Source organism: Thermobia domestica, chromosome 2, assembly GCF_964235325.1.
Source record: "Thermobia domestica chromosome 2, izTheDome1.hap1.1, whole genome shotgun sequence".
Lineage (NCBI taxonomy): Eukaryota > Metazoa > Arthropoda > Insecta > Zygentoma > Lepismatidae > Thermobia > Thermobia domestica.
This window is the reverse complement of record NC_137455.1, coordinates 334505180-334525452: the sequence shown is the minus strand read 5'-3', so window position 1 is coordinate 334525452 and position 20273 is coordinate 334505180. Positions and strand designations below refer to the sequence as shown.

Genomic DNA, 20273 nt, shown 5'->3' with positions numbered 1-20273 from the left:
ACGAAGTTTTCCCGTCTGTACTTATATTTGTACCGGTAAAATAAAGTAAAATAAATAAATAAATAAATAAATAAATAAAAATCATGACCTAAAAGCTAAATTTCGTGACTTTCTCTTGCCTTTCATGACCGTTTTCTGATTTCGTGACCGATAGACATCCTGATATACCTATGATAAGTAATGTTCCTTGCAGAAATATAAAAGAAACGGAAAATGTTAAATTAAAACAATTTTTGGTTGATTTTTTCTGAGTTATATACTTTAAGAACACTGACTTTTTTATATAATAATGGGATAATTATCCCATATCCTCAACTTTAATTTTCACGTCTCAAACCTTCCTCGCTGTTCTAGTGGCTAGCGCGTGTCCTTTTATTTGGTGCATGTGGTCCCAGGTTCGATTTCCGGCGGGAAACCTAAGGGCATAATTATGAGGGGTTAAACTAAAAATGTTCATTTCATATCAATTTCACAACTCAAGACAATTCTTATTGCATTGTACTAATACTCTTTTCTACCATTTTTTTAAATCAATTATGTTTTCACAGTCTTTTATTTTACTCTGTTAAAATTTTAATTAATTTTTCCAGCTGAGTATCGTACTAATTTTCAGGTTTCTGTGTAAATTTCTTACTTTGTTCGGAAAATTGGCAATTCCATGGAAATGAATTACATATATACACTCTTATGTATTTGTTCTTTTAAGTTCATACACAAATGTAGCAAGAAATACATAACTTTTTATTTGCTCATTTCATACTGTTTTAGCTTTCTTTTCTCTTTCCTACTCAATATCGTTCAGTCTTAGTATTTAATAAAGTACTGGTGCGTGTTTCTTGTCATAAGTTCAATATTTATATTTGAAAATATACTAAAGATAATTAAACAGACACACTTCATTATTTTATTTAAAGCACACCACATTTTTAATTCATTTTACAATTTTCAACAATTACTATCTAATTTTTTTGATTGTTTTTACTGTACACTTTTATTAAAACTTTTAATAATATTTTAACAGTCATTGTCTCACACCATCCTGATCCGGCAAATACACTCCAACCAACGATACAACAAATATGCCTGAAAGACCAACCAAAGCCACGGTGGTCGCCGTAGTAAATAACTGCGAATACTGGAATCGGCAGTACCACGCGACACCTAGAATGATGCTCAATATCACAAACAACAAATGGCCAAGGTCCCAATCCCGATTGTCGTTGCCAGCATTCGAACTTTGTTGCTCTTGCTGTCCTCGTTGCTGATGTACCAAACAGTGAACAACACAATTATCAAATAAGCCATAATGCTGTAGCGTTTGATTATCACTCTGTAGCACTTGTCCATTAAATATAAGACGAACCAATTTATTGGTTGCTAGTTCCAACGCAAAATGTCGCCTGCAAGAATAAAAGAATTTAGTATACAATCTTGTTATCATTACAAAATTATTAATTTCCAATATTATGTTCATAACCTCTACACAGGGTGCCTATATATAGCTGAAACTAATAGAAAAACTCACAAACAGCAAAATATCTTACTACAAAAACCTACTCACACATATGCCATATTCTCAACATACTTTTTAAAACGTTCCATTATGTTTAACATGTAACGATCCAGAATCATTGTTTCAGTTATTTTCCCTATACTGCGTTTCCGCAGTATACCTTTCAGACAAAAACACCTCCTTTTATGGTTTAAAAATAATTCTTTTAAGAATTGAGGAACCTAAGATGAGTTAATCGTAAAAAGACAAAGCAAATTAGATCAGATGATGGACAGTACCTATATTCATTTCTAAGAAATACTGTTTTTCTTCGAACTTCAAAAAGTATAAAATATCATCTTACATTTTTTCCATATTCAACTGCGGTGTTTAATGTGAGAGAATATTTTCAAAAATGTAAAATATCTAACAAATACTACAAACACACCCAATTTCGATTTGTATATTGAAACTTCAAATTTATACATATTATAGATAAAAGATGATTACAGTGAATCTGAAATATGTTTGCTGTTACAATGTACAGCATGTTTTCAAGTGACAATGCTTTAATAAAAAAAAAATCAATAAATAAATAACATAAAATAAAATAACAGCTCAGAAATAAGAAGAACCATTAAACCGGTTTTCTTTTGGTGAGTCACAAGTAGATACAAATTTCTTCTTATATTACCTTTGCTATTCTTAAAAAGAGGACCCTTTATGTAGTTCGTATGCGATAAGGTTACTGTAAATAAATAAACGCAATCGTGGAACATTTTAGTGTCTTTTTGGTTTTAGAAATCTAGTAACTTTACTGGTTGAAGTGTCTTAATCTGGTGTTCACCAGGAATGGCACCATACAGTTGAAAGATGTGATCAAATGTAACTTCTTTCCTGGCGGATGCACAAATTCAAAATTTCAATCAGTCCTATTATTTGGGATGAAGCTCATTAGTTGAAACGCTGAACGCTTCGTGAGGTGATTTTCTGTGTGTCAAAGCATACGTTGTATTTTTTTTATTTAATAACCACAACCAAAGAAAGATTTCTTCTCTCTTGCATTCCTTTCATCATTTGTATAAACTTACTCCATTCTCATTTTCACACTCACAACGTTTTTCTTGGATAATGTACTTCAGAAGGTTTATTTGTGAACTAGCCATATACTGTATATACACAGCTGCAGATCTAGGATACAATCAAGGGAGAGGCTGTGTAAAGAAAGTAATATTGAAGCCCATTTTATCCAGTGTGTGCCTGAGCGTCAAGCGTGGAGCTATAGCCCCTATAACCCTCCCCTTGGATCCGCGTCTGTCTATATATATATTCAATATTAAAAAAAAAAAAAAAAAAAAAAAAACACTAAATCCTCCATAGGCCTTGAACTTCATTTTACTGTGTAAAAACAGTTTACTGGATATAAATGAAAAATACTAGAGAAAATGTAATCGCACACATGTCGCCCACCTGGACGCGTCTCAGCTATTTTTCTTTTCTTTCTTACCCACACTCTGGGCCATGTTTTGTCGACAGGAATGGTGGTTTGGTGCTCCTCTCTTTTTCATCTTGACCACGTTGGCTCCATGTGCCTCCGGTGAAAGTGTGTCTATGGGATTGTTAGGGGACTAGCGTTACTTATTTCCATAAATGCCTCGGTGCGGTGCTGTGGCGACCATCCACTCTTTTCATTTCTAAGTTTTACAAATGAATAAAAAATAAATAAACCCATACGGATAACATTTACTTCGATTCTAGAAACCCTCTTAAACCCTCTAACACAAACAACAAATACTTAAATCCGATCAAGCGACGCAAACGGAAATTATAAATATAGAAATAGAGAAAAACATCAAAATAAACTCGATAACACAAACTGAAATGCACAGATTTATACACAGAGAAACAAGGAAAAATATAGAAGACTCCAAAATCCAAATTGAACCAAATAGGAGAAAAATTAATGATAGTATTACAAAAAAGGGTGAACTAGCAACACTGCTAGAAAACAGGAAAAGGAACAGTAAAAAGACTTTTAAAGAAGAAGATTATAAGTGCATGGAAGAGGTACCAAATATTTATACTTCCTTTGTACATGGAGAAGAAAAATATCTCTTCCCAGTACAGGAAGAAAGAAAGGAGCAAATACAAGAGAACACAATATCTAGTACAATGTGTGGAAGCGAAGACACTGTAGAAAAGCTAGAAGACGAAAATAAAAGTAAAATGCAAGGAACAAATCAAGAGCTATATGAAGAAATAAATCAGACATATAGACTAGCAAAACTAGAAGAAAAACAAATATTGGCTACAGCACTGAGGCAAATAGTAAGAGATTTGCATGTAAATGGTAGATCAATAACTTATCCAACCCTGGAAGAGACAGATAGAATTGAGCTAAGAATCTATAATTTACCAGCAAATGGATTTGAACTTCTAGATCTGGTGGATCAAGTTTTTGAAAGACGAGGAATATACTGGTCCTTAGAAAATGTTTATAAACAACTAGTTAGAGCACACGGTAGAGTATATTATGATCCTACGAAATCAGGTGCGGATGCTTACGTTTTTACGAGATATGGATGAAAACTATCCCACAATAAAAATAATGCAAAATAACGCACAGGGAAGCAAGGTGGCAACAATGGAATTAAGGAGATTAGCGGAAATGAAAAGAATAGATATTGTGGCAATACAGGAGCCATATCTTCTAAATAGCAAATTAACAACCTTTCCTGTGGGAAGTAGGATCATCTATGGAGGAGACGAGCCAAAAGCTGTGACTGTAATCATGAATAAGGAAATTGAAATACTGAAGCTAACTCAGTATGCAGATAATTGGATAACAACAGTGGAAATTAAATGGAAAAAAATTAAATTTTGGATAATTAATGCGTACTTTCAATACCGCCTACCAACTCAAGATTTTGTAAACAAAATACAGGACATAATAAGACAAAGAGGTAATAATAGTATTCTGCTGTTGGCAGACACAAATGCAAAGTCGACAATGTGGGGAGCACAAGAAAACGATGACAAGGGTGACTTAGTAGAAGATTTAATTATTCAAAATGGACTGCAAATCTTAAACGTGGGAAATAGACCAACCTTTATAGGAAACAGAGGAAAATCACACATAGATGTATCATGTGCAACCACAGAGTTAGCAAACAGAGTAAAAAATTGGCATCTGGGAGACAGTAACACGCTAAGTGATCACGAAATTATAACCATAGAGATTCAGGCAAACCAAACAACCAAAGTAGCAGAGACATATAATATAAAGAAAACAAACTGGAATAAGTTTAAAGATAATTTAAAGTTACCACAAATAGAAGAAGATAGTAATATTACACAAATAATACAGGAAATAGAGTTAGTAACCAAAGAAGCACTAAAAGATGCTACCCCAACAAATAAGGAAATTAAGAAATACGAAGACTTTTGGAACCCCAAACTCCAGAGGTTGAAACGAATAGCAACATCAGCAAGAAAAAGCTACCAATCAACACTTCATCCCATTCTGAAGGAAAGGAGACTGGAAAAATACAGAATTGCTAAAAGGGAATACAAAGAAGAACTATTAGAGGCAAAAAAGAAAAGTTGGGATTTATTCCTAAAAAAGAATATAGAATCAGATCCATGGGGAACACCCTACAAACTAATTACACAAAAAGTCAACCCTCTAATATTGAGCACAGTAAAAAAACCTGATGGAATGCTAACTACGAACAGAGAGGAAACATTAACGGCATTAGCAAATAAGTTCTTCCCAAAGGATATAAAGGAGACAGATACGGAAAGTAACATCGAGTTAAGAAACAAAATGATGGAGGAAACCATTGATACTGTACCCGAAGAAGATCTGGTAACAAATGAGGAGATGGAAAAGATAATGAAGAAAATTAAAAACAAAAAAGCACCAGGAATAGATGGACTAAAGAATGAAATATACAAAAAGGCAAAAGATATTTGGACACCATATCTAGCTAGACTATTTAACTGCTTACTTAAGAAGCAACTTTTCCCAGATTCCTGGAAAGTTTCAAAGTTAAGTATCCTATCTAAAGGACCAGAAAAGGACGCCTCAGAAGTTGGATCTTATAGACCCATTTGCTTGCTTAAAAACATTTCCAAAATTTTTGAAAGAATAATCCTAAACAGGTTACAAAAATATAGAGACGTTAAGGATGATCAATTACAATATGGTTTTAGAACTGGAAAATCAACAGAAGACGCCATAAATAGATTAGTAGATAATATAAAGGAAAAAAGGTACGAACGAAAATATGTCTTAGCACTCTTTATAGATATTGAAGGAGCTTTTGACAATCTTTGGTTTCCCTCTCTTCTAGAAAATATCAGAAAATTAAATTTGCCTAAATACATAATAAACTTAATAAGAAATTACTTATTAAACAGGAAAATCATAATACCGAACGAAGAAGGAGACATAGAAATTGAGACCGAGAAAGGTTGCCCACAAGGTTCTATCCTGGGACCAACTTTATGGGACATTGAGCTACAACCATGCTTGGAAGTATTAAACAAGATGCAGGAAGTGGACATAGTTGTTGCATTTGCCGACGATATTGCAATAACAGCAAGTGGAAATAGCAGAAGAGAATTAGAATTTAGAACTGCGAAAATAATAGAACAATTAGACAAGTGGAGCAAAGATAGTAAACTAAAACTATCAACGAGCAAAACTAAATACCTAATTTTTGGAACAAAGTTACAACGAAACCCAATAATAAAGCTAAATAATATAAACATAAAAAGAGAACAAAAGATAAGATATCTGGGAATAATATTAGATGAAAAACTAAATTTTGATGCACATTTTAAATATATAACAACTAGAGGGAACAGCATAGCAAATAAATTAATTACGATAGCTAGAAACAAATACAAACTACCATTGAAAATAATAAATTTGTACCAAGAAACCATTTTAGCAGCTGCAATAACATATGCATCAAGTGTTTGGATTGGGAGAACATTAGAAAATAAAACATATAAGAATAGATTAAATAGACCACAAAGAAACATACTCATAAGATTAAGTGGAGCTTTTTCATCAACATCACATAGCTCATTAAGTATAATATTAGGAGTAAAACCCATGAATATTGTAGCTCTGCAGAGGGCAGCGAACTATTGGTTAAGAAAAGGAAATCTAGACAAAATCAGGAATACATTTGATAAAGAACTAAATACCGAAAAAGAAATTGAAGATCATATGATAGCAATTTGGAATGAAGATTGGCAACGGTATGAAGGAGCTCACAGAGTACATCAGATATTTCCAAACATAAAAGATAGACTACAAATAAAACATTTAAATCCCACTTACGGAATAATTCATTTCCTAACAGGACATGGACCGTATGAAGATTACTTGTATAAAATAAAATCCAAACGAACACCAAGCTGTGAATGTGGAGAAATTGGCACACCAGAACACCACATTATGTGGTGCCCAACAATGGAAGATGACGTGATACTAAGAAGGGATATTCGAAACAAGACTTTACAAGAAATATTAACTAGTAAGGAAGATTGTGAGAAATTGAAAAAAATAACTAATGAATACTCGGATATAAGAAGAAATATGTACAGAAGAAATTTAAACAATGGAGAGAATTAAAGTGATGGATGAAAGAAAATGAACGAATGTGAGACTTGTTCCTGGACCGGAGAAAAGACTCCAGGAGAGGAAACACAGGAAATCCGTGTCTCCCACCGGGAACAAATTGAATGAATGTATGCACCTCCAGCCAAGGGACTGGAAGAGGAATTCCGGTGCAAGAGTGTGTGAAAAAGAGTGCGTGAAGCGGAGAGTGGTGGTGGGTTCACGGGAGGGAATAGGGTAATGGCAAGAAAGGACAAAATGGAAAACACCGCATTTACCGTTTCGGGCGCCAGGTGAAGTTGGTGAGGATAGCACTGGGATACAACGGACCGGGGTCCACACTAAGTGCTCCGAGTGGACCCCGGACCCAGTCTATAAGAACCAGCCAAGATACCAAGGAACGCAAAATGAGCGGTTAAAAGAAATAAATACATAATGAATACAGTATTAGAGTCAAATGAAAAGATAAATTTTTAGTATGTGGAAGAGAGAAAGTAGACAATAAATGGAAAAACATACAGGCTGAAAAACTAAAAGCTTAAATTAAGCCAGAAATTCATGTGGTGCAAGGTGAAGTTAAATATATATATACGAGTATATATAAATAGAAATTCATATAGGTGAAAAATAAGTGTCAGTGATTATTAGTGTTAGTGACAGCAAAAGCATACAGTGTAGTGTAGTGTAGTGTTAAGAATATTAGTTTTGGTGCACAAGTGTTAGTGTGGAAACACAGGTGAAAACCATTAGTGCAGTGAAAGAAATAGGTGAATACCAAAGAAATATATTTAAATATATATATATATATATATATATAAAACATATGGGTGAAAAAACCTAATCATACAGGGAAAACCTGCAAGAAACAAGAAGAAGCCTAAGGTAAAAAGAAGAAGCAGCCAATAGGTAAAAACATAAATACGCAGAGAACACAGATACCAAACACACACACAGAAATACACAAAAAACAAGCAATCTAGATTCAAACTTATTTGTTAAATTCTTAGTTTTTTTTTTTTTTTTGTTTGTTTTTCGTTTTGTAAATTTTCCCTTTTTTTGGTCTCTTCCTTCCCTATCCTTTCCCTCCCAAATTTTCCTATTTTTTTCTTTTTTCACTTATGGAAATAAAGAAAAAAAAACAAAACTACTATAGAAATCATTCGCAATGATAACTCGTCGGTTTTCGAATGCTCTAGGTAACCGACTAAGAGTAACGCGACTGAGCGAATGAAAAAAAAAAAAAACTCTTAAAAAAAGCTCAAATCTGATGTGATCGAGACGAAAATTCAATCAGTGTAGAGAATGTGGAAAAGACAAGTTTATGATTCATATAGTCCGATATCTTTCAATTTAAGAAAATAATACTGAATCTAACCGTCCCTGTAGTATTAAGTGCCCTTCTGTTATAAACAAAGTTAACCCCTGTACAGCCGATCAAATTAAGGACATTCAAAAATTATAAAATGGCTTCATACTCGTATCGAGAGAAACTATATAATATCCACAGCTCTAGTTCGGTGTATTCCAACGTACTTTTCACGGCTCTTTAATTCGACTCTGCCTTCAGTAAATCGCCAGATATGATCGTATATCTTACGATATATAAAACAATGTCTCTCGCGATAGTCAGCTCACATTATTGCAGCTGTTCAATCGCATCTAGGAAAACGAGACCCTTCCTTCTCAACGGCACTAGGCTCTGGTCCTTCCAATCTTCCAGAAGTCGCAACGAATGCCACCAGCTACGAGTTCTCTGTAAGTTGTTCGAACACATGACTACAATTTTGTTACTCTTGAAAGCCAGATTCAAGAAGCCTTCTCCCTATCGCACCTAGGGCGCTGATCGTATAAGTTCTGCTATCATTAGATCATGGTCAATTCGGTAGTTAGTTTGGTTGTATTACTTATTCATTAGCCTGTCGATCTCTGCTGTAGCAACCTGATACTGCACATCACCTGGGACTTTGGCTAGCCACTGATGCTTTTCGTACTAGCTCTGTAACTAGTCTTTATGATGATGAATCAAACGAGCCATTGCTAGCCTATCATCGCGAGAGACTTCTTAACTATACAGCTGCTTGCGTTGTATTTCTGATTACCTTTGTTGCTTTCGTTAGGATGGTGGCCAGATTTACGAGCGCTATACAGCACGCCCTCACGCCAGACGCCCATGGCATGTTCGTGCTTACGAGTGTATCAGTGCAGACGAACCTGTATGGTCATATCTTTGTTCGCACCTGTCTGTGCTCTTCCACCATGGTGGTTGACTCTGCGAATGCTCAATTGCTGTTACACACAAAGCAGCATACAAATACTCAAGAGTTTGGATCGTTACTTGAACAGTAGCCCAATATTTGTGCTGTATAGGGTTCTAAAAGTATGACACAGTTCAAAAAGAAAGAGTTTTGTTGGGCGTGACTTCGTCTCGGATGAGCACAGCTCAGAATTTAGTCTGCACTGCTAATGTTCACTATTTACTGATCAAGTAACAGCAGTTCCGCTTGCCTTCGAGCATGCGCTTGATCTTTCGGTACTTCGTGTGCTTATCTGCACTAACTCACAAAGCGTTAGTAAAAGCCTTCAAAATGTCCTTAGCAAACACGCCTTCGTGTAAGACATTCCATCTGAGATACCATCTGCTACATATACAGGGTTGTGTCGTCGTCGTCTGATGTGTACTGGGACATGTCGGCATTAGAGGAAACGAGCACTCCAACATAGCAGCCACGAACGCCGCATTGGCAGATGCTGCACTGAAGCACTCTCTCCAGTACATGGATATCCGTAGCAATTTCGTCCAACGAATGCGTTCTGATTAATAAGCAGCTTGGAACCAGAAAACTGGCAGGTGTCGTCGCGTACTAGCCACCGAGATGACGTGATTCTAGCTCGCTTGCGTATTGGACACACTCATCCAACACATTTTTATTTAATGCATGGCGCTAACTATCCGTATTGTAAAGACTGTATCGTCCCACTGAGTATTCGGCACATTCTTGTGAATGCCCACACCTCGCGCTTAGATATGTCTGAGAACCTTAGGTTTTACGAGATAATATAGTCTTTAGTGATCACATTCTATTTTATTCGTGGAACTAGAATAGCTTACGAACGCACTCTGAAGTTTTCTTGTTAGATTTTATGTGTTATTAATACTATTTTTCAGGGTTGGCAAAAACTTTTTTTTGGTTTAAACCATTTTTTGTTTGTTTGTTTGTTTACATAATTTGCTCTATGTATTTATATTGCATATGGACAGAAATAAATTTGTTTCGCCTTGGTGGTGTTATGCAACAACCGGGTTATGCTGGAAGGGGTCACATAAGCTTAAAGCTGAATCCAAACTGTTTCTCGGCTTACATTCGAAAGAAATTGTCCTCCATTTGGACTTGGAAAAGTAGAATGGAAGTTTCTCCCACTTCACTCCAACACCAATAGTATATTCGCTTATTCGGAAATCGGTATTGTCCCCTTTCATTATAAAGTTGGGTGGTCCAGTAGGTGAATTTTTAAATCGGGAAACTTGCCTTAGCCACCGGGAAAATCCTGTTATTACTTTAAATGCAGAGCATTAACGGGAAAATCCCGTTATTCTTTGCATGTAAAATTTTACGGTCAACGTATCATCAGTAGGCTAAAACTGAGGTATTAAATTACAAATTTAGTATGTAGACATCATTCAATAAAATTAAAACTGACAGTACAATCCAAGCTAATGTTTTACGCTGTCGATAAATTTTGTCAATTTCCATCACAGGGCTCATAGTGGTCTAGTTTCTTCTAAATAGTTGAAAACTGACCAAAAGCACATGAAAAAGTGACCAAAAAGTGAACAGAATCTCATCAAAAACCTTGATGCCAAACTTTAGCATAAATTGAATTTTACATTTTTTTCTTTCCAACCCAAATAGGGCCGGCTGGATCATAGCTGAAATAAGTAATGTTTTAACATACTTCGCAAACTTGACAGAAGGCTTCGTTCTCACTATATTTCCTTGACCGTTTTGAGATTACATTGCCATTTGAGTCCGTTATGGAAAACCATTCACTTCTAAAATGGCACTTGCCCACTGTTAACAATCAGTATCACTAGTACACTGACATCGGCTACAGTCAAACCTGAAACCACCCAACTGCTGTAGGGTGAGGGAAGACAAGGCCGAAATCTTACAGACATTAATCAAGGTTCCCCGCCGCGCGCAACACCGAAATTCACCACACCCTCAACCAGTCTCAACTATCTTCCCTCTAACCCGATCCCCGATTTTTATAGACCTGTGATCTAGGTGGCAAACCGTGATTGGTTCAGAGTAGGAAAGGATCGCGTCGCTAGTGCGTGAGAGCACATCAGCTTTATTTTGCAAAGTAGAAACATGAAATATATAAGTACAATTTATAGAAAAGATAAGCAACAAACAATAACACTGGAATTCTACAGATATTTCGGTTAAGGCAGTAAACAACTGGTTGATTAACACAATACGCATGAACAAAACTAGGATAATAAAAAACAATAGCAATGGCTACTACTAAGTATTCCATAATAAAAATGGGGTAAGATTTTTGAAATTGCACTTAAACTAAAATAGTGCCATCATCAGGAACCACCATTATGGAGTTTGGAGTGGCATCAGAGACCAAGATAATGGATGTATGCACTATGGGAGGCCAAATTGGTCTCGGTACACTACGAATACGTGAACAAAAATAATAGGCTAACGGAAAACAGGTCTGATTTAACACTGTCCAGGCTAATGGGTGACATTGGTGAGTGGAGTACACCAGACAATATATCCTGCTAACGCTTGACGAACATGTTTAGATTTGAACAACATATGCCAGGGCATGAGTTTACAATGTCAAGGTAGCGCTCTATTTGGTTATTGTCAAAATCCATTTACACTCCTATAAATAGGCGAGAGTACGCAGAAGTTGTAATATAGATTTTTGTAGAAATCAATAGTTAAACTACAGAAATGCATAACAGAATGTTTTGAAATATTCAAATTCAACACTTACTCTAAGAACATCATACAAGAAGCATAATACAAGACTAACATGATGAACCGAACAAACACACACACAAACGTGGAACGGAGCGTTAACTATTACGAGAAAAAACTAAACGACTATTACAATAGAAGAAAGGGCTCTCAAACCCACCTTGAGAGCTTAAGCACCCACCACCCACCCACTGTGCTTTAGAAAGAATAAAGGCTACAGTGGGAATAAACCTGACTTGGTTCACAAGGCAGCAAGTACTGAAGTTTTCAGAAGAGTAATAAGTAACAAATTTCTGCCTTTTCCATTTATTTTTATATTTTTCTTAGAAACCTGACAATGCAAAACAAATCAGATGAAAAATGAATTTACCCTCCAAAAAAGTAACTTTTAGAGACAAACTTAAAGTAACTTTTAGTGAAAGACTTGAAAAATAACTTTTAGTTAAAAAAGTGACTCGCTATGAGCCCTGCTATCAATATTGTTAAGCAACCTTGGCTTCTTTAAAAAAGCATTCAGGCAAGCAGAAATATACAATTTGGATTTGTCTCGAATGTATAAGCTTAACATCCTATATAACACCGAAGTTATCAAGGAGAATATTTTACGCTTAAAGCAACAGCCGAACCGCTACTTGGTTTACACTTAAAAGAAGGGTTGTGGTTCGACCGTGAACTGAATATGGGACGCCTTGATTAAAAGGTGAAAAGGATATAAAACTACACAATAAAAGACAAATTTTAACCAAAGTATACATAATCTAATAAATAATAGCGTTAGAGTTTCGGCAAAATATCTCTTCCTTCATCAGACATTATCTGATGAGTGTCTGATTGTATAATGATGTATAATGTATAACAAAGTTTCTGATGAAGGCAAAAATATTTTGTCGAAACTGTGACGCTATTATTTATTAGATCAGGGGTTTGCAACTTAGAACAGTGGCTGGGCCAATCACAGAGCACTAATTGGTGTCGCGGACCATACTGTTGGTATATTATTATTATGACAATTTAATAATATTGCATTCAATGATGGAACATGTTCATCGTAATTTACATAATAACATAAAACAACTGTTATAATGGTAACCAAAGTATTTACCCACTAAAGAGGAGCAGAATATTGTGTTTGCTAACAATTTTAGTGGGAAATTTGACTCCTCATGCCATGAATTAATCTCTCAGTGTTAAGAATAAACTGGATGTTCCAACATGGAGACAGTTTTCAAGATGGACGTCTGTTATCGTTGATCTCCTCTTGAACTTGAGCCGCTTCATGCGCGAGGAAAGTTGCTCACATAGGTATGTGTTGCCAAACAATGTCATGGTCGTCATGTCGAAAAGAGCTAAGTTGGGGTATTTGTTAAATAGAAAGTATTTGTAACAAAAATCTTGGCAGTAGGTGTCCTGAAATACCCTTTTCAAAGCAACATCCTTCTGAAATTCAATTATCTTCATCTGCAAATTGTTACAAGTCAATGCTTAATGGTGATGAGAAAATACCGAATTTAACATCCTCCTTACTGAAGTCTCTAAATCGGACATTAAATTCTTCAAACAAATCTGCCAATGTGATTGCGTAGAAAGGGAAGTTACAGAATGATTTATCACGCTGTAACAGGGTTGGAAAGTGGAAAGCACTTACATTCCACATTTGATTTTCAAACAGTTTTCGCTTCCTTTGAAAGGATTTGACATGTCCGAAAAGTTCATGAGTCAAGTGATAGTTAATATCCACACGGAATGCAAGGTCACACAACCACTTTTCATTGTTTAACTGGGACATACGTTTTCTTTTCATGTCCAAGAAAAGTGCCACCTCTTTCATCAGATTATAGAAACGCTGTAGCATCTTTCCCTCGTTCAATCAACGTACTTCAGAATAGTGAATCAATTTTCATTCCCCGTTTCCAGTTCGTCTAGAAAGGCTTTTAAATTGGCGGTGATTGAGGCCTTTCGACTTTATGTATTTCGTACAAGAAACCATAGGCAAATTTCAACATGTTGGCACAAAGATTCTCCTGATGTAAAATACAATGGAAAAAACACCAATTACTGATATCAGTTTTCTTTCAACTAATAATTCCTTTATTTTTGTTACAGCCCCTACAGTTATCCAACACTGCCGCACACACAAGTAAGTAGTTAAGATTATGCAAATCAGTGTTTCATTCAGAAACAATGTTCCGGGGTGGGCACACTTAGTATCCCGGGGGGCACTACTGATACTATTCTATTTATTATTATATTATAGACGTATTATTTTGGTCTGCTCCGGGAAGGGGCACTCTCAGAGCTCCGGGGGACAGTGTCCCCCCAAAAACAGGCCTAGAAGAAACACTGATATACAAATACATATATATCCATGCGAGAACAAAAGAATCGCAACTGCCATGGCCATGAACCATTATCTTTCTAATTAGCCGAGCTCCAGGTCGGTGTTGTCAACTCAAGATTTTGTCTTTACACCTAGCAATCCTTATATCGAGGGAAATTGTGCTCGAACTACCCGCGGTTGTCAAGTGTTTGTCTTCACGGCGCTGCCAAGTTTTCACTGCATGATCGATGGAAAATTTCTAAGTCATTCTTAACAAATTTTGCTAAAAACAAGTTATAATAATTATCGTTTTCAATAATTGACCAGCGGACCGCAAGACAGGGTTACGCGGGCCGGCTGTTGCACATGGCTGTATTAGATTATACATGCTTCGGTCAGAACTTGTCTTTTATTGTATACAAGAACTTCCAAAGCCAGAATGAGTGGTATTCGGAGAGAAAACTAATTCAGATGGTTTGATATGCGGAAACGTCAATATGAAGTTCACATGATTTAGTTTTCTTCTTCTTCTTGTTGTTGTATAAAAAAAAAAAAAAAAAAAAAAAAAATTAAGCTACCCAACCCTGCCATTTCTTAAAATTATTTTCTTATTATATTTTGTATTTTGTTCTCTTAGTCTTTTCATGATCTTTATTTCATTTTTTATAGTTTCTGTCTGTTTTTAATGTATTTTATTGTAGTACTCTGATTTGAAATAAATTTCTTTAAGAAGTTCTATTATGAAATTTTGATATGCAGTGTGTCGGCCATTGGTCTTACTGGGACGGGGACAAACACACTCACTGCCGAGACGCTCCTATTAAACCACATTCATTCATTTACCACTTTTCCCCACTCCCTATCTGATAAAAGTGTTTTTAGAGAAAGAGCTTCAACTTTATTTTTCTAGTATTAATGTGTTTGGTATTGTTCTTTCTTATCTTAAGTGGGGCTAAGTTGTAAACAGGTAATCTTGCCTTTAACTAAGACAAACCAGAGACCGAACTCTGATGTCTGTTGTATTAGAGATTGTTCTCCACACGGTCACACTGCAGTTCATCCGGCCAACGCCAAACCTGAGCACCACGTGTCTTCTGACTTCTCTACCAAACATTTGTGTATAGCTTCTTGCGGTTTTTTTTGTCACAGACTCGCTTACCGTTTGTTTCTTCCTTTAAGGAGGGGTGAAGTGACGACCGACGCTGTTTTCTGGCGACAAAGTGTCCGGGTTAATTGTTAATTATTTAGTTAAACTTGTCTTAAGTTGAATGTTAATTACATTTCCTGGAACAAGACACTTGCACATTTATTCTGACACCAAACATGTCAAATTCAATGTACTTTCCAGAAATGTAACAAAGCAGAAAACACTGTTCTTTGCCCCCTTGTTTGCCGAGTGGAGACCCTTGTTCTTAAAACATCCTGACTAACTATATACAAACACGCAACTGACTTTCAATATACACATTCGTTATACAGTTATACAGTTTCGTGTGTTTAAACGCACTTAGAAACACGTGCTGTAAACTAAACATGATATTTATGAATCTACATTACTACGGTTATTTTTATACATGCGAACACATCTGTAATTCTGATTTATAGTTAAAATTCATCTGTTTTCTCATAATTCCTTCTGCTTGGAGAGGACATGAAGAAATATCAAATCTTGGCTGTTTTGATGTTAAGTCACCCCCCCCCCCTCCTCAGTGCCGGATAAGCAACAAGGAATTACTTCGAAATAGGCTTTTATTTCGATCAATTTACACACGTAAAAATACAGAAAAGGAAAAAAGAAACGAATCTTAATTTCTATATTTTCCAAGAAGCCTTTCTTATGTTAGGAGATAATTTATGTTAGGGTGTGTTCCCATCTCGGAACAGTAGCTTACTCGAAATTTTGAACGAAACAAGGAGACTTCATGCGCTAGTCTAGGCTCGTTTTCAAAAATCGGTTACTTGGATGCCTAACTTGCAAGAGACGTGAAATAGTTGGAAAAAAATCTAAAATTGCACATATTGTCCTCTGTATTTTAGCGTCAGAGCACCAAAAAGCTCCGCATCTTTAGAACAATGAAAGCTGCCGACTCTATATCTCCAGCAAACATTGTTAGACATATAGTACTATATTCTATTGGTCGTTTGTGCTAAATACTTCAATCTGAAGAAAATTAAGAAATTTTAAATATATTTTTCAGTAACTCAGGTCTGCAACTCTGTCAATCAACACAGATGATCTCTTCCCTTGATGCATCTACTTTGCTGTCCGAGAGTTTCAGAGAAAGGAGAAAAAACCTTAGTTGTTCCAGCTTCAAAGTTCTGAGTTCCGTAAGTTTTTCCAAGAGGATTACTATCTTCAACTCTTCTTTCCTATGCCTATACTCACTAATTAAACTGCAGCTGTCTTTATTTACTTATGCAGTATCTTACCACCCTAATACTATTAAAATGGAACTACCATCTCCCTTAGTTTCAGTAGATACTCTAAAACTTTTAAAATAACAAAATTTTACATATATTGTTGAATCCTTACAAATATATATGTTATTTTACATATTGATACGCAAATACACTACACCCAAATAGCGATAGGGTAATTACGAAGCATTATACATACACATGTCTTTCACACAACATAGTTAACCTTATTGTATCACAGAGTACTGATGAGCACAAAGTGCTTATATACGGTGTGATATTTGCTGTTACCAGGTAAATGAGAGTCAACCTGTGCAAATGAGACACATATAATATAGATTTGTTAAAGTTTGTTTAAGATGGATTATGATTTAAGATTACAAAAGAATTATGAAGATATGAGGAAGATATGATTATGATACTAATGTGAGTTCAATGAAGATTATAGACGGAATAGAATTATAAGGTAGATACGGCGAAGATTAAGAATAAAGATATATATAGGATATGGAGCTTCTTATTTGCGAAATAACTAATTATACGAACTGAGTATTATGACTTGTTTCGAAAGCTAACAGGTATGCCGAATGATGACACCATTTCGATATTTGTATGGTACGAAATTTCAGCGATTGGTGTCTTATTAATTTAAAAATTACAAGGACGTGTCAAGCTAAATGCTCCACCCTGTAAAGTATATATACACAACCTAATCATAGTTTTTAGAAAGATTCTACTTACTTTATTTCGAGTTCAAAATATTTTCTATTCTGATGAATTTTATTCAATTATTATGGCGACAAGTTAGTTGTGAATTTGAAGGAAATCCGCGAAACAACTGAAAGGCACTAACGGAACTAAACTGACATCCCTGTATCTATTGACAAACTCAAGAATGCGTTTAAAAGTTCACTGCCGAAATTTTCAATAGGAGCCCCTATTTCGTCAGCGGTTTATTATTATTACATAAACACTAATGTTTAATCATATCTTATGGTTTCAACTACATAATAAAACCAGTTAAGAATGCTCAAAGAGCATTGCCAAAATGAACTTAAAAAGAACTGTCTGTTGTCTACGGCAAATTGTTTCTATGCTTATACATGCATGCATATATATATATATATATATATATATATATATATATATATATATATATATATATATATATATATATATATATATATATATATATATATATATATATATATGTAGGTTATGTGTCTCATAACTAGAGGAAGCATAACTGCGTTCGGAAAGATGGAATGCCTAAAAAGCAAGTTGCTCAAGCCATGAGCCTGGATATTAAAACATTAAGATATTGAATTGAACGATTCGAAGCAGATGGGGAACAGGAATTACAAACTAAAGCGAAACTGAGTAGACCGCAAGTGACAACGAAAGACGAAAATGTTTCGATTATTGAAGCTATCGCAGCAAACCCGTTCGCACCTCCAACAACCCTGAAAACTACTTGAGTTCTGGAATGCACTGCAGACATATAACTGTACTCATATTATTTGCTCTGCTTTGCAGGTCAAACTAACAGATGCATATATACATGGTCGCTTAGAATTCTGAAGGACGCACATCAGCAAGCCACAAGACTTCTGGAACCGTGTAATCAGGAGTGATGAGAAAGCATTTAGTTTATACGGAGGAGGAAGCCTATTAAAACGTTCTAAGATATGTTGTTTTACTAAGACACATGCTTAAAATGGAGGGATCAAAACTTAAAAATCCACAAAATATCACCTCTATGATTTATGGTTCCCGAGATATGGTTCCTTAAATCTCCCAAAATCGGAACTTTCTTAGCCAGTATCTCGGGAACGGAGAGTGACGCGACAAATTCCATCACTTCCTCAGATAGTTTTTGATACTCTATTGAATTGAGGGCTCAAAATTGAAAAATTCGCAAACACACACACAAAGACACAGAGGATTCAGTAACAAACTTTTAAGTTCATTGAAAAACACAGCAGTTATGGTTTCGTTTATTTGTAACATTCTGAAAAAATACATAAACCATACTATGATGGATGGTTTATAACAAATATAATAGCTTCAAATGCACTGATGTTTCTGTTGCAATCTTTTATTATAGCTTCAATTGTATTGTGGAAAGTTCACCGCTATAGCTTTGCTTGATAACATGAAAAATAAATAAATAAAAACATTACGTCAGGGGTAGTTTTTAATAACTCAAGAAGCTTTGAATACTCAAATGATTTGTCACTTTTAATTACACTGGCAAATATTTTTTTCGTAATATAATAGAATCCATTAGGTATGACTAAAATGATAAACAGCATTGTTTATGTAGAAAATAACCAGCTGATGAATGCGGGAGTTCCTATTGAAAATGTCGCCATTAAAAATATTTAGACATTCCTGAGTTTAAATTAATAACTAAAAAAATACTAACGAATACCATTATTAAATAATGATGCTAGTTTTCTTTTCAAATATTAAAAACTAATCATTGAAAAGACGAATAAACTGAAAAATATATTACTTGCCTTTTAAAATCACCCAGTTGCTCATTAAGTTTGCCTTCAACAAGCTTCTGCGTATCGTTTAGGTACATAAGACGAATCCGAATACTATCTGGAATATTGGTCTGGTTGTGTTCTGTAGAACCTTCCGTCGAATGTTCCACCGTTGGTTCTGCTTGTTGTGCTTGACTCTCCGTACTAACCACATTTACTATATCTTGTTCTTGTCTACTTTCAAAAAAATTCAATCGTCTTTGACGAATTAAACACGCGTCGGCTTCACTAGTACAATTAATATCGCTTTCTATGTTACGTTGCTCTGAACTTGAACCTTCATTTCCTTCACCATTGTCGCTACTTTCTTGTGTAGGTTCAGGTTCACCACTCCCTTGATTATCTCTACTTTCTTCGGAACTGGTAACATTTTGTTGTGCATCGCCACTTGCTCCTTCCTTAGAAGGTATGTGTTCGTCAGTTACATGATCAGAACTCGATGCTTCCTCATTTTCTTTGATCTCTTCCGTATTACCTAAATGAGGTCTCTCTTCTAACCTCACATTCGAAGTCTCTCGATTCGCGGAACTACTTTCAGTACTGACACTCGTTGCTGTGGCATTATCTGATCGATTTCGAGTTCTTCTCTCGAGGATTAGAACTGTTCTAATTAGAGGTTGATCTGCTATATTTGTCGACAGCCAAGCTATCACAGCTACAACAACGATTAATAAAAGAGCGAAAAATTGAGTCACCTCATCGCCAACACCTTCTATTATTGTCATGTTCGATGTTTAGTCTTCCTGAAATTATAACAAAAATAATTATGCAACACTGTTTCAATACATTAAGCATATAACACTGAAAATTAATTAATATATTTGATGTTATCATATCTAAACCAAAAATAAGAAGA

General features: G+C 35.3%; 1 protein-coding gene across 2 annotated transcripts in view; it reads right to left on the bottom strand.

The window, feature by feature from the left end:
- Positions 1 to 289: 289 nt before the first annotated feature.
- LOC145678722 (uncharacterized) overlaps positions 290 to 20273 on the bottom strand; it is a 56357-nt gene continuing 36373 nt past the window's right edge. For both annotated transcript variants that reach the window (XM_081749160.1, XM_081749159.1), the window contains exons 2-3: positions 19388 to 20160; positions 290 to 1400 (exon numbers count right to left, since the gene is read on the bottom strand). In XM_081749160.1, the coding sequence (XP_081605286.1) occupies positions 1022 to 1400; positions 19388 to 20142 (1134 nt within the window). In that variant the 5' untranslated portion in view covers positions 20143 to 20160 and the 3' untranslated portion in view covers positions 290 to 1021. The remainder of the gene's footprint in view (positions 1401 to 19387; positions 20161 to 20273) is intronic.